This window comes from Pteropus alecto, unplaced genomic scaffold (assembly GCF_000325575.1).
Source record: "Pteropus alecto unplaced genomic scaffold, ASM32557v1 scaffold25, whole genome shotgun sequence".
In the NCBI taxonomy this organism is placed as follows: domain Eukaryota; kingdom Metazoa; phylum Chordata; class Mammalia; order Chiroptera; family Pteropodidae; genus Pteropus; species Pteropus alecto.
Genome location: NW_006441955.1, coordinates 10,741,050 through 10,757,551, shown reverse-complemented (window position 1 = coordinate 10,757,551; position 16,502 = coordinate 10,741,050). Strand labels below are relative to the sequence as shown.

General features: G+C 31.1%; 1 protein-coding gene across 1 annotated transcript in view; it reads right to left on the bottom strand.

Moving 5' to 3' along the window:
• Positions 1-16,502, bottom strand: part of HOOK1 (hook microtubule tethering protein 1) — a 54,296-nt gene that overhangs the window by 12,927 nt on the left and 24,867 nt on the right. The window contains exons 9-14 of the mRNA XM_006919260.1: positions 13,445-13,611; positions 7,387-7,527; positions 6,090-6,291; positions 5,430-5,540; positions 841-928; positions 705-765 (exon numbers count right to left, since the gene is read on the bottom strand). Of these exons, the coding sequence (XP_006919322.1) occupies positions 705-765; positions 841-928; positions 5,430-5,540; positions 6,090-6,291; positions 7,387-7,527; positions 13,445-13,611 (770 nt within the window). The remainder of the gene's footprint in view (positions 1-704; positions 766-840; positions 929-5,429; positions 5,541-6,089; positions 6,292-7,386; positions 7,528-13,444; positions 13,612-16,502) is intronic.

Below are 16,502 nucleotides of genomic sequence, written 5' to 3'. Positions count from 1 at the left end.
GGAGAAATACTTATAGGTACAGAGTATCTGTTGGGGAAGATAAAAAAGCTCTAAAATTTGATAGCAAGGATGGTTGCACAACTCTGTGATTATACTAAAACCTACCAAACTACATTTTTAAACATATGAATTATGTTTCAATAAAGCCATTTATAAAGAGTAGAATCTGAAGTAATGAAATAAAATTGTTGTCCTTAAAATGAAAATAAAACCTTAAAAATACCAATTAGTCAAATGGCTATAAGTAACATAGCTGTAAAATACCAAAATACCAAGATAAAAGTTGAGTGAAGAAGGGACCCTAAGGTTTGTATTTTATTTAACTTCTGCTTAATCCTCCTGCTATTATTGACAGCTCCTCTCTTCACTTTTTTTTTTAACCAATGAGGATTTGAATGTCATGTATTAAAAGAGTTTTCCATAGACTTTAAGGGTAGGTAAAGAAATTCAACACAAAAAAGGTCATATTATAAAAACCAGAATATATCATTGAGCTGGTTTAGAAATTTTACTTCTGATAAATTTAAAAACTGTTGTAATAGCAATAATGATATGTTAGAAAATTCAACCAGAGACAAAATAATGTTGAGCTCTATGACTCACAAAATGAAAAGTTTAAAAGGCTAAAAAATTTACCAAAAAAAAAAAAAGAGTCACATTTCTAATATTAATTATGGATTTTCAATTAATAAAAACAAATTTACCTGTATTCCACTGGCATAATCTCAGCAGCAAGATTCTCGTAACTCTTTGCAGCAGATGCATCTAAACAATAACAAAACAGATTAACATTTCAGTAATTCTACCATTAAAGAAAACTCTTCTAAATCCAACATTTACCTGTTTGGTTTAGGTGATCCTGCTGTACTTGGGAACATCGCAGCTCTTCATTTGTTTCTTTCAGAGTATCACGTTGTTCTATTAGTCTCTAAAAAAGAATTGTTTAAGCAAAACATTTAATTCTGCCCATAGGCAGTGTATTTTATGCTTACAATAATTTATCTTAACAAGTTAATATGGTAATTGTTGCTTAGTTAATTAAAAATTTTAGTAAGTTTTAGTGCTAAGGGCTAATTTTCTCTTGCATAAATCCCATAAATAATGGTCTTAATCTTTATATAGCACAAAGCTTGTGATTTCCCTATTAGACAGTTTATCTTTGAATAAAATGAATGTAATTATGCAACGGAGTACAAATATGTAATTGTAGAGTAATAAAAGAAACATGGACTTTGGAAGCAAAGAGGTCATGGCTGGAATTCCAGTTTCACTATTTACAAGCTATATTACCCAGGGCAAAGTATTCAATTCTTTGGCTTTAGTATCCTTATCAGCAAAATGAAAATATTGGTACACAAACCCTTGCAAAGGTGTACTGAGTAACAAATGAGATGAGGTTTGTGTCAAGTATCTAGAATACAGTCTGGTGTGTAAAAGATGATGGAAACATTTCTTTTTATCCCTGCTCTGAAATTCTACTGAAAGAAGTAATAAGTAGGATCCTGAAAGTATGAATTTGTAATAAAAAACACTATTTCCCAAAGACAGCATGCTAGGACTTCATATCATTAGCTGTATCATTTCAGAGCCCACAGCCAATGACAAATTTCTATGTTCTGTATAAAATGCTTACGTTTAAATCATTTTCTCAGAACTTGAAAAGTACTTTTGAATATAAAATCATATTTTAAAAGTTACATTCCAAATTAGTAAAAAAATCCTATTTAGTCCATTATGTGGATCAAAACAACCTAATAGTAAATTGGTAACTGGTTCTAGGAGTCCTGAGGCTGGAGTCCACAGATGCCTTAGGGAGTCCACAGATGCCTTAGGGACCGCTGAACACTATAAATTATAATTATAGCATGCATGAGGCCCTCTATAAATCTGTTTCTTCATAAATACAATAAAAACATTATTATATTTGCCTAAATCAATTTTTCCAGAACTCTGGAAATTAACCAAAGGCTTGCAATGATCTGAGGAGGATTTGTTAAAGAAAATAAACTAAATCTCAAAACGGTGAGCCTTTTGTTCTTTCATCTTGCCTTACTACTATCACCCTTTCCCCAGCTTTGGAGTAGCCTTGAAAATCAGCAGCCTCTCAATCACTGTAGCTGTGAAAGTAGCATCTGAGCAGCCACTAGAACAAATATGGATATAGAACTCCTCCTAAAAAGCCCTATCTTTAGACATTGTCACTACCTGACCTATCTTGCAGGGCCCTGTAAAACCCCATTCATAGGTATTTTTCATCATTTGAGCTGATTGGTGCTTGCTGTGCAAAAAAATCTCTATTCCCAAGGCATCTGTCAAAAATAATCACCTGCCATTAATTATTTATCACTACAGCTGCTAGAGGCCGTGACGCCAGTTAGGGAAAACAAGAGCATGGCTAAAAACTTACAAGGAAGATCTGAGAAATGAGATATCCGAAAGAAATTTTTAAAAGCTCCGACATATTCCTGGAGATCCGGGAGGCCAGTTATATGCAGGGCTGTGTGTATGCCCAGAAAAAACCTGGGAGGGCCTCAATGTCTCAGCTCTGGATAAACTTGAGGTCTTTTGCAAGCAGAAAATAGAGGCAAAGGCAATTTTAAACAGCTAAAGATGAAATGAAAGTGTTTTCCAAAATACAAACTGATTCCTTTTGCAAAGCATGGGAGAGATATTTGTTCAAGACATCTATGAAAATACCTGACAAATCATTAACTGACTTCAATGGTAACTGAGCAGAGAATTCAGTGGCTGCACATTACGAAGAATGCAGATTTTACATAATTAGTCCGAAACAGTCACTAAAAACCCCCAGCAACAACAACAAACCCTGAGGTTGGGGGAAATCTGATTTCCAGGGTTGAAACTATTTTATATGATTTTCAATGTCATATTTTCAACAAAAATATAAAACACACAAAGAAACAGGAGAGTCCACACATAAGAAAAAAAACAAAACAAAACATTCAACAGAAAGTCAATGAGGTTACCAAGTGGGTGGACACATTAAACAAAGTTTTTAAGTGAGCTAAAGCCTTAAAAAGCATGAAAAAATTTCCCAACTCATTCTATGTGGTATTTGCCTTGAAAACAAAACCAGGAAATGACATAAAAAATAAAAAATAAAAAAAATCCCCTACAAATCAATATCCTTTATAATATAGATGGAAAAATAATCAACAAAATACTAGCAAACTGAACCTAGCAACATTTAAAAAGGATTATACACTATGACCAAATGGAATTTACCTCCAGTGCAAGAATGCAAACTGGTTTAATATCTAAAAATCGATGTAATATATATACATTAATACAATAAAAGACAAAAATCACATGTCATCTTATTGACCTAGAAAAAGTATATGACAAAATCCAACACCCTTTCATTATAAGAACATGCAACAAACAAGAAATAAAAGAAACTTCTACAACTTGATAAAGGGCATCTACAAACAAAACCCACAGCTAAAAAGATACACAATGGTGAAAGAGTAAATGCTTTCTCTCTACTATCAGAACCAAGAGAACAGAATCCACTCTTGTCATTTGTATTTAACATTAGTACTGGAGGTTCCAGCCATGACAATTTGACAAGAAAAAGAAATAAAAGGTATTCAACTGCTAAGGAAGAAACAAAACAACTTCTATTTGCAGATATCCTGATCTTGTTTACAGAAAGTCTTAGAAAACCCACTAAAAACTATTAGAAATACTAAGTGAATTCAACAAGGTTGCAAGATATAAGATTAATGTGCATTAATTGTATTTTATACATTTCAATTGAAAAAAATCCAAAAATAAATTTGAGAAATTTCATTTGTAATAGCAACAAAAAGTATAAAACACTCAGAAATAAAGTTTTAAAAGGTGCAAGTTTTTTACAATGAAAACTACAAAATATTGTTCAAAGAAGCTAAAGACAAATAAATGGAGTGTTATCCCACAATCAAGGATCAAAAACAATACTATGAAGGTAGCAATGTTTCCAAATTGATCTACAGATTCAGGCAATCCTTATCAATATCTCAAGCTTGCTCTCTTGTAGGAATAGACAATGTGATCCTATACAGAAATATAAGAGACCCAGAATAACCAAAAAAATCTTTAAAAAGAATAAGGTTGGAGAACTCATACTTTCCAATTTCAAAACTTAATACAAAGCTACAGTAATCATGACAGTGTGGTACTAAGATAAAGCTAGACACACAGATCAATGAGAAAGAATTGGAAGTCCAGAAATAAACTCTTAGATTTATGGTTGAATAACTTATTTTACTTAAAAAAAAAATTAATAGACACTTTATTTTTGTAGTTTTAGGTCTGCAGAAAAATTGAGCAGAAAGTACAGAGTTTCCATGTACTCCCTTCATCCTCCCCCAATCTAGTTACCTTTTCTATTAATATACTGCATTAGTATGGTTACTTTTAAGAATTGATAAGCCAATATTGATATACTATTATTAACAAAAAGACAGTTTATATTAGGGCTTACTCTTTCTATTTTACTTTTGTGAGTTTTGACAATTGTATAATATATCCATCATTACAGTATCATGGCCAATTGATTTTTAACAAGTGTACAAGGACAATTCAATGGAGGAAAGAAGAGTCTTGTCAACAAATAGCACTGGGACAACTAACTGAATATCCATACACAAAAGAAGGAAGTTCGGCCCCTATCTTATACCATCTACAAAAATTAATTCAAAATTGATCACAGACTAAAAATAAAAGCTAAAACTATAAAACTAACTCCTAAAAGAAAACATAAGAGTAAATCTTTCTAACCTTAGGTTACTCAATGGTTTTATAGAAATATTACCCAAAAAGCACAAACAAAAGAAAAAAATAAATAATTATGACTTAATCAAATGAAAAACTATTCTGTAAACAATATAATTAAGAAAGTGAGAAGACAAACCCACAGAATGGAAAAAATAATTGCAAGTTGTATATCTGACAAGGGACTTGTATCTAAAATACATAAAGAACTTTTACAACTCAATGGGCATAGGGGTTCTTTTTGGAGTGATGACAGTGTTCTAAAATTTGATTGTGGTGATGGCTGCGGAACCCTGAATATACTGAATTGTATACTTTAAATGGGCAAAGTTATGGTATGTAAATTGTATCTTAATAAAGCTATTTAAAAAATCACATTTATGATCTTTGTTCTCAAGGAGTTGAGTCGAGAGTTGGAAAACAGGGACCAAGACATATGAACTTGTTCGACTTCGTTATTTCGTCTTCCCTTGTGAAGGTAACTATCAAAACAGCATGAAGAGTTTTTACAACATTTTCCTTTACAATAATAATTTCAATTTTGGAGAAAGATGACTGGATGATATCACTTCTCTTCTTAGAATATCAAGAGTCATATTAAAAACTAAAAGCAGACAGACATATTACTTATCAATTATATTTATGTTTACCTCTTTTTCCTTCAGTAAAGCTTCATGTTTTTCTTCAAGCCGCTTCATTTCAAATGCTAGTGTGTCTGCCCTTTTGGATTCAGAGGAAAGTTTAATGTGTAGATCCTGAACCTTTTGTCAGAAACGAAAGTAAAAAACAAGAGTATATGATACTGATAGTTTTACAGAGTTCAATATATGAGAAATTGAGTGTAAATAAAATTTATAGTAAGACTACAGTGTATTCTAAATATTTGTGGAAACAGCATGTAGATAAGAATTAACATAAATTTAAAAATATACAACCAACAATTTAGCCAAAAATAAACAGCCAAGCTTCTACACTAATGTTTCTCTAGGTTGTTTGATAAATAACGAGAGAATATTTTAGGTTATAGCTCCATTATCTAGGTATTTATCACTGATTACCAGAAATGCAAATAAACAAAAAAGTGGTCCCCCAAAATATATAAGCACAGAAGCCAATAAAAATGTAAAAGACTTAGATAACTCAAACTCAATTATCGATCCTTGAATTAAAATTATAGAAATTTAATCATAAGTTCACAGTTGACTAAGGCAATGTTCTTTTACTTCTATGCCATCCTTTAAGCATCAAATAGAGTAGCAAAGTTGAAGTATTTCAATTTTAATAATTAAAAAAATTAAGATATTTCTTACCTGTCTCTTGTATGTTTCTAATTGTGTACGTGCTGCATTTGCCTTCTTCAATTCTTCTTCTAAGCTGACTGTATTATGCATATACATCATGTTTGTTTCCTGTAAAGTTTTCACCTGCTTCCGAAGGTCATTCAGATCCTGTAGCTTCTGACGATATATCTCAACTGTTGACTCCAGTTTATTTGCTTTATCAGAGGTAGTCCTATAATAATAAATATTAAATATTACTGTGTAAAAACTGGTAAATGCACATCATTTTATTCTGACTGTAAAATGAGTCTTCCAAATAAACTATAAAGTAGCAAAAAAGAAAAAAGAAAATAGAGGAATTATAAATTTTGGGAGAACTTTCGAAACAGACTCAGGGCTAAAACTCTCTGAAGCTCTGCCTTTTTGTTATAAAGGCATCAAAATAAAAAAATGTTTCAAATTTAACACACTAAGTTATCAAACTGTTTTATATATATTAGCACAATGTATAAAAATGCACGGTTTTGTAAATGTAATTGGACAATTCTAAGCTGCTGTGTAGCTTATGGCCTATAGTGTGCATTCACTTAGTATAGTTTTGTTCCACGTATATGGTATCCTTAAGAAGTTGATTCAACTTATAATTTGTCCAGCAAAGCACTTTAGAGTTGTGCTTACCTGGTCAACTTGGCTGGAACAGAAATAAATAAATATACTAACCATATCACTTCACTATCACATGCAGGTTCAAAGTAATGGTTATAAATATTTTGTTTCAAATGGATATTAAAAACTGTGTAACAAAATGGCTAATTAAAAAAATAGAAAAAACGTGGATAGTGTGCGTGAGTAGTATTTCATAGACAAAAACTAAATATAAATTTTATATTGTCAAATACAGTAAGAGAATCCTTGCATGACCCTGAAATAAATGTTAGGATGCTTATCTATATTTATCTATATTTTACTAAATGTTAAAATATGGCTTATAAAAATGCATTTCCTTACATAAAAATTTCACAGGATAAACTAATGAGTACAAGGAGGCCAAGCAAATGTATCTAAAAGTAACTCAGCTTAAAAATTTTAAGAAAAAGGTATCATTTAGGATTTTGCTAAGAAACTGTCCTAACAAGAATTAATATCATCTTTAAACTGCAATTATTATTAACAAGTATAAAAGAAGTAAAGACCAGGAGCCTGGATAAAAACTAATCAGTATTTGATACAAAGGGATAACTCTAAAAAACCATGATTAAAATGTGGAATACTAAAATGACTAAGTAATAACTTAGAAGTGATATAATTATATTTAGATATGACATACCTAAGAACATCTATTTCATCTTTCAGGGCTCTTGTTTCCTCAGCAAGACTAGTCAATTCATCATTCCTATGCTGAAATTCAATTAGTTGCTTTTCAAGTTCTTCACAGTGAACACGGTAATCATCTTTTGCAGCTTCAAGTCTTGCATAAAGAAAACAAATAGGTTGTTTATGATGTAATTTCCATCATTTGTTTTCTTACTGAGACATGAGCTTATGAGATTTCTAAATGTTTTGATTTTTAATTCCACATTCAGAAGAAGGAAAGGTAAATAATAAGAAACTTTTGGGTTCCTGGTTTGAAACGAATGAGAAGTAAACACTCTCTTTGGTTATTTTTAGTTCAAACAGAAATCTTAATTTCAAAAGATGAAGAGAAAATGTATAGGTACATATTAAAATTATCAAGAAAATATACAGTATATAAAGTGGTAAAATATTAACTCTAGGTACACTGGTGATAAATTGAGGATGAATACTTCAAACCCTATAGCAACAAGAAGAACTAAAATGACAATACAGTGATTAAAATCAAATATTAAAAAAAATTATTTGATCAACTCTAAGAAATGCAGGAATGGAACAAAAGAATATATATGAGAAATGAAAATAGCATATTAATAGACCTACATACAACCATATCAAAAAATTACATAAAAGGCAAAGAAACCAAACACATCAATTAAAAAGGCTGAGACTATCAGACTGGATAAAAAAAGCAAGGCTCATATATATCCTAAATACAAGAGACTTTTTATATATAAAGACACAAAAATATTAAATGTAAAAAGATGTAAATAAAATACTATGCACACAAAGCAAAGAAAGTTGGGGTTGTTATGTTAATATATAAAAAAATATTTAAGAAAAAAGTATTACCAAAAAAAATTTCATAATTGTAAGTGTCAATTCATTAGAAAGACATACCATAAAAGTGTACATACCTAAAAAGTTTTAAAATACATGAAGCGAAACATAGAATCAAAGGTAGAAATCCACAAATCTACAATCATTGTTGAAAATTTTAACACGTCTCCTAATATTGATAGAAGTAAACAAAATACCAGTAAAAATAAAGACGGTATCTGAATAATACTATTAACCAGTTTGAGATAACTGACATGTACAGAACATGTCAGCCAAAAAACTATAGAACATACATTCTTTGCAAGTACACATGGAACACTCACCACAATAAAACATATGATCAGCAACAAAATAAGTATCCCAAAATATTAAAACTGAAATCTCATGGCGTTTGTTCTCTAACCACAAGGAAATTAAATTAGAAATCAGTAATAAGGAGTCTAGAAAAGCCTTAAATATTCAGAAATTAAACAACACATTTCTAAATAATCCACGAGTCAAGGAAGAAATCGCAAGGGAAATTAGAAAATATTTCAAACTGAACAATGACAGAAATACAACTGATCAAATTTTGGAGGACATAGCTAAATCAGTGCTTGAAGAGAAATTTACAAAGCAAGATGTCTTGTTCCTGCTTAAAGCAAGAAAATAAAGGCTTATATTAGAAATGAAGAAAGGTTTAAAATTGATCACCTAAGATTCAATCTTAAGAGGCTAGAAAAAGAAGAGCAAATTTAAATCCAAAGTAAGTATAATAAAAGAAATAAAGAACAGAGGTCTAAAACTAATATGGAAAGCTAATAGAAGGTATTTGAAAGATTAATAAAATTAATGAATCCCTAGAAAGAGTAATCAAGAAAAAATGAGAGAAAATACAAATGACCAATACTGGGAATGAAAAAAGGAGATATCGCTACAGTTCCTACAGTCACTAAAGGGACAATAGAAAGAATACTATGAGCCAGTAAATTCAACAACGTAAATGAAATAAACATACACCTTGGGAATAACTTACCAAACTGACAGTAGATAATATAAAAAACCTGAAAAGCTCTATGGCCATTAAAGAAATAACCCTTGTCATTAAAAGCCCTTTCACAAAGAAGACCACAAGTTCTGAGTGTTTTATTTATAAATTCAACCAAACATTTAAAGAAGAAATAATATTCTTACATAAACACTATCAGAAAATAGAGGAGAGAATACTTTCCAATTAGTCTATACACTAGAACTCTGATAATAAAACTTGAAAGATATTACAAGAGAAAAAAGTTACAGACCAATATCTATTATGCAGATACAAAAAAAATTCTTTCAATATATTAGCAAACCAAATCCAGTCAAATTTATACAAGATAATAAAATATGATCAAGTGATTTATCCCTGATATATAAGGTTTTTTAACATTCAAAAATTAATTGATCATATTAAAAGTATGAAAAAGAAAAACTATCTTTTTAAGACAGAGAAAAATCATTTGACAAAAATCAACACCAATCAACGATAAAAACTCTTAGCAAGCCAGAAATAAAAAGGCACTTCTTCAAAATGATAAAAAGCACTCTAAAACACTCTATAGCTAGCTTCATACTTGATAGTACTTAATAGAATATTTTCTCTCTCAGACTAAGAACGAAGCAAGATGTCTGTTCCTTCTCAAAGAAAACAAATACAAGGCCAAAATAATAAAGGAAAGACATAAGGGTCTATTAATAGATTAGATAAGTGTAGATTTTAGAATTTTCTACATAAACAAACTACTAGAATCAAGTCAATTAAGAAACTTTGCAAGACATAAAAGATTCAAAATACAAAAGTTTCAATATACAAAAAATCAATTGTACATCTGTATATTAGCAGCAACACTTCAGAATAATTTTTTGAATTGCATTTGTATGATAATATAAAATACTTGGGGATAAAGTTAAAGACAGATAAGCCTTCTAGGTGGGAAACAACATAACATCGCTGAACGGAATTAAAGACTTAAACGAAGATGACACAGTCATAGACTGATACCTTAACTATATTCAGAATTTCTATTATATGCAATCCAAATCATAATCACTAAAGATTTATTTTACAAAAACTTACTAGATGATTCTCAATTTTATGTGAAAATGCAAAATACTTATGATAACCAAAACGAATTTTGAAAAAAGAACAAAGTTGAAATACTTACATTACCTGATTTTAAATGACTTATTCTCAAACTACAGTAATCAAGACTGTGTCATATAGGCATAAATGTAGACAAACTGATCAATGAAAGAGAACTGAAAATCCAGAAAATGATCCAAATTTTATGGTTATATCATTTTTCACAAAGGTGCCAAAGCATTTTGATGAAGTTAAATAATCTCTTCAAATAATGCTATTGCAACTAGATACTCATATAGAAAAATAAAAATAAAGCTTGGCTCCTGCACCTCACACTATTTTGGAAAAAAAAAAAAAAAAATCAATTCAAGATGGACCACAGGTGTAAATGTAAAATATAATACTATGAAGGTTCTAGAAGAAAAATACTAGAGACTATCTTCATGACATGGGAGTAGACAAGATTTCTTAGAGAGAACACAAAAAGCACTAAGTAAAAAAACCTTTACTGTGAAAGACACCATTTAAAAATGAAAAGGCAAGCCACAAAATGGGTGAAATATTACTGCACATATATCTAACAAAAGATTTATATCCAGAATATATTTTTTAAAACTCCTATAACTCAATAATAAGACAAGCAATTCATTTTAAAAATAGGCTGAGTGTGAAGAAAATTCACAAATTAAATATTGCCAATAAGAACAAGAGAAGGGGTTTATCACATCATTAGTTATCAGAAAAATGCAAATTAAAGCCACAATTAGATATCCCTACAGATTCCCTGGCATAGCGGAAAGTACAAAGACTGGTAAGACCAAAATATGTTATATAGGCAAAGAAACTAGAGCAACTAGCAGCAAATACAGCCAGTGGAAATATAAAATGGTATGACCACTTTGGAAAATGGTTTTCCAGTATCTTTTCAAACTAAACATAGACCTATCATGTTACTCAGCATTACCACTCTATGTATTTGCCAGTGAAAAATGAAAAAAAATATGTTCACAAAAAGTTTTGTATTCTAACATTCATACCAGCTTTATTTATATTAGCCCAAATTTGGAAACCCAAATGCCCATCTAAAGGAAAAAAGATAAACAAAATGTGGTATATTGTGGAATTATTCCATATAATGAAATAATACTTAGCAATAAAAATAATTAATTACTGATACATTCAACAACATGGCTAAATCTCACAAACATGCGGAACAAAAAAAGTCACTAGAGTTCACATTGCATGAGTCAATTTATATGAAGTTCTAGATGAGAGAAAACAAATTTATGGTGAAAAATAATCAGAAAAGTAATTAGCTTCTGAGAGGTAGAGGTTGACTGGGAAGAAGCATAAGGAAACTTTCTGTAGTAATAGAGATGATCTATCAAATAATAAAAGTGTGAGTTACACAAATGTCTACTTGTTAAAACATGCCAAATTGTACTCAGTATTTATTCATTTTACAATATGTAAATGTTACCTTGTTAGAAAAAAAATACTATAAACATACTGAAGTCCAGTATTAGTTTGCTTTTTACAAAGGTATGGGTTAACAATTCTTAAATTAGTTTCTGCGTGTTTTGGGATTGAGTAAATGAGTAAATATTCTGAAGAAAACTTAAGGCAAGTTTCTCACTATTGGAGAAGGGAGTTACAATATGGAAATGGAGATTAGAATGAACGCTGAAGTCACTGGACTAAAATAAAGGATGTCAATATTAAGTCATTTTTCATAATCACAGATATAAAAATAAATGCAGAAATAGGTATATACAAGTGTGTGAATATGGGCAAGTATGAACCTGTACGAGTGTATTTCCCAGCTCTGTACACAGGGGTGGACTAGAAGCAGTGATAGAAAAATTCATCTGGAGCACAGATCTTTGTTTCTAAATAACATTCTCCACTAAGAGGAATCAGAGCTTCTTGGAGAAATGGCTGATTCCAGAGTTGGGTAAGGGAATGATGGTGAGCCTGGAATATTTTGTTGTGCCAGAAAGCAAGAAGTACTCAAAGAAGGATAGTGACATGCTGAAAGAATACAGGGGCTAATTGAAAGACCTCTTAGTGGTCAAATCTGGAATAATTTGAGCATCAAAATAAATGATGACAGAAATGGATTTATAGTCCATTGACTAAGAATCCATTATTAAATGCATGGCATGATCCCAAATTAGATTCTGAACTGAAGGGAAAAAATTAGCTATTAAACACCTTGAGACAACTGACAGAATTTGAATATGACCTGTGTATTAGATAATAACATTGTATCAATGATAAGATCCCCAATTTTGATCATTATACTGTGGTTTATCAGAGAATGTCCTTATTCCTAGGAAATACATACAGAAGCATATAGGGATAAAAGGGTGTGTTTTCCAACTTATTCTCAAATGTCTAAGGAAAAAATGTTTCCTTATATGAATATACAGAGAATGCTAAAGCAAATGGAGAGAAAACTATAAAATGATTGTTGAATCTGAATGAAAAGTATAAATGAATTCTGCATACTATTCTTGCAACCTTTTTTGTAAGCTTGAAATTATATCAAAATAAAATAACAGAAAGAACATATACAGTACAACCAGAGTGCCTCATTTCAAGGCCTTATAGCTAGTGTAACACTCAGTGGTAAGCATATTAAGAGACAATCAATGTTTACTAAAGGTAAGGTGTACACTTTTTAAAAGAATAAAAAAATTAAAATGAAAAGCATCTCTTTAGCGTAAGATTTAGAATTTTTTTTCATTTAATTATCAGTTTGCCTCTCCTATGTAAGAAATTCCCCATTCTCCATAGGCTTCAGCAATCACTCCTTTAAACTACTCGTGGACTTGTGTATGGCCTTCATTTGGCCCTTATCACATGTTATTTTGAATTTTTGTTTTTATACATGCATCCCACTTGTCTAACTGGATTTTAAGCCCTATGAGGGCAGGAACCACTTATACTATTTGGTATTTTCAGTAGCTTAATCAGTGTGCTAAACATGCTTTATAATGCTTAATAATTAGTTGTTGATATTATGATTTTTTAAGCTATCAGTTTAATAGACAGAATTCTATAAAAAGATTTCTAATAAAAATGCTACCTGAAGTTTTCTTCTTGTAATTGTTCTAGTTGTAACTGTGCATGAAAAAACTTTTTTGCAACCATTGTATTTGGATCATCAAAAGATCCATCCATTTGGTCAAGTTTTTCATTCATCATCTCATTCTCAGAAACTAGTGAATTCTTTTCATCTTGAAGTGCAGTCACCTAAAAAACAAATACACGAATGTAAGTATCAAAAGCAAAAAACTTAGAGTCCAGAGTTCTGGATTCTAATTCTGACTAACCCATTAAATTAGCTTGGTCAATCAGATGAAATAATTTCTAAGGATCCTTCCAACTCTGGAATTCTGGATCTAGAATTAATATAGAGAAAACAGAGCTTATACATATAAAGAGAATATCTTCAAAATGTTATACTTGCTTTTGTTCTACAAAGAAAATGTTTCTAAGTCTCTAAAATTTGATGTACCAATAAAATTCAAAAACTTAATTTGTTCTCATTTTAGGTATAAATTTATTTTTAGGATGCTGTTAACCTGGTAAGCCAAAATACACACATATACTCACAAAGTTACCAATTTAGTTTCATAGCAGAAAATTATCAGTTACACATCTAGTGTTCAGAGGACAAGCACATTTGGTTGATGAATCAACAACAAAAAGCTGAATTAAATCCATTTGCACATTGAGACTGTTTGTTTATAATTTAAATGGACAAAAACATTTAACTTTAGAATCACATCAATGTAAATACCTGAAACACTTTTTATCTTTCTTATATATTTACATAACAGCATGTTTGCTCTCTTGGTTCCATTTCTTTTCTACTTAAAAACATCTTTAATTTAAAAAAATCTTTAAAAATTTACAAGACTGCAACTTTTTATAAGACCAGAAATTTACATATAGTTTTATTAAGATTAGCCTGAAAAAAAGACCTATGGTGACTTCCAACATATTATTGCTCGTTTGCTATTTACATTTTCAATAGATAGAATTAATTCAATCTACTTATGTAAATAAGACTATATACTGACATGCTGAGCTAATCGATAGGAAATTAAAATCCTTAATTTTGCCTTAAATACAACATAGTCAAGTTATAAATACTGTCCTCCAAATGAGAAATACAAAAAGGCTGGGAAAGTGTCCCCAGACTACAGAAGGAAACAACTTCTCTTCCTAAATTCAATGTGTGTATCCACCCGTCATGTAAGCAATTTAGTGTCTATTACCTGTCACGAACAGTCCTAAGTGACTGAGATATAAAATAGGAGAGTTTGTGCCCTTAAGATCTTTATGGTAGAAATGTAAACAAGCACAGGACAGAAAATGTTGAAGGCACTTTGATGGGATCTACTATAGGTGGATCTTTTGAGAAACAAAAGAATATCTCGTTGTAGCTTGAAGTTGGGGCTGTTATAAAAAGATTAGTAGAGAAGAAACAATAGCCTCAGTCTTCAAAACTGGGTAGGAATCTTTTAAAGAAAGTTGAGGAGTAGCAAGGGCAAATTTAGTTTTTAACACCTTGTGGGTACCAATCTTGCCCCTATTCATGTGCTTCGCATTGTGGTTCCACAGCTGCCTTTATCACAGATGAGAGGGAGGGTGCTAACTCTTCAGACTCAACCCAGATCTATGACTTAGAATGTCCAGCGATGATTCCAGACATCGCCTTTAACAAACTCCCATGGTGGTATTTTCTTTAGGTTCATTCTGCACTGGTCTCTGTCCCCCTTTATTTCTCTCTCTATATTTATATATTCCTGTCTGTTTCTCTCTCTCTGAGCTATCTTAAAGTTCAAAAAGTTAAAAAAAAAAAAAAAAAGCTCAAAGGTAATACTCATTTTCTCACATCACCCAAATTTAATATTTTTATATTTGCTTATTTATGAATATAAAATATAAACTTCTATAATTGGAGTCCTCTTTATCACATTGTGCCCAGTCCCACATAATTCTAAGGCATATTCAAGTTTGAAGATCAGTGCCTCAGAACATAAACTTACTTTGTATAATGCCAGGCAGGAGTATGTTTTTCTTTAACATATTATATGCAAGACAAACCAGCCACTGCTACTGCAGTTAGGTGAGGTTCTACCTGCTGCTGCCAAGTGTTATGAATAATGGCTGGGAAAGGCAGAATAAAAAGCCACTGGTAGACATGTCATGACTTGCCTGAAGGCCCCATAATAATCTTGACTGGAACAGAACTAAAAGACTACATCAGTTTCTCAAAACTGCACATCAAAATCTCATGTGGAGTTTTCTTGCCTCTTTTTTTTCTAAGTACCCATAATCACGCCTTCCTCCTGATTTACTGAATCAGAATTTTAGTTGTCTCAATATCTATAACCATAATTTGCACAGAACTGACACCATTCTGTATTTAAATGGATTCAAACTTTACCACCAGATCTGCAGAATCTCCATTCTTGCATTCTTGACTTTGAAACGTGTTTGCTAGCTGGATTGTGTCAACAAGCAGTTTTATCCAAAAGGGCTCATGAATTTGCATCCGAACCCTTCATCTGGATTCCAAGTTGTTTCCCTGCCTCAGCATTTGGGGGACACTGCTCTTCTATAATCTGGCGGCACTGAAGTTGTATGGGAGCCTGATTTTCTTGTCTTTGGGTGATTTACCTTTTCTAACTAAATGAGTAGTTTTTTTTCCTTTACTCTTAAAGTTCATTAGCTTAACTAGAATAAGTCTTGTGCTAAATGTTACTCAATTGATTTGTTTCTATATGTCTGCAATTTTCTTTCAAACCTCCCTTTTTTGTCCTACCACCTAGTCTATTTTACTGATCTGTTCTTATGAAATTGTTATACAATATGAAGCAAAAGTTATTTTCTAAACTTAGCTATTGTCTTTTACACACTTTTTTCTTTGTTTTTCATCTGAAGTGTTTGCACAGATCTCATGCTTTTCCTCTTTTCATCTAGCTCATGCTTTGTTGGCAGTCAAGATACCTGATCTGTTCCGGTACAGTGTTAACTTCTTGACACCTTCTCTACTATACCCAAGACCCAGTATATTTTCCCCTTTATGTTATGGTTGGAACTGTTTTCTTCCACACTGCTCTATATTGTCT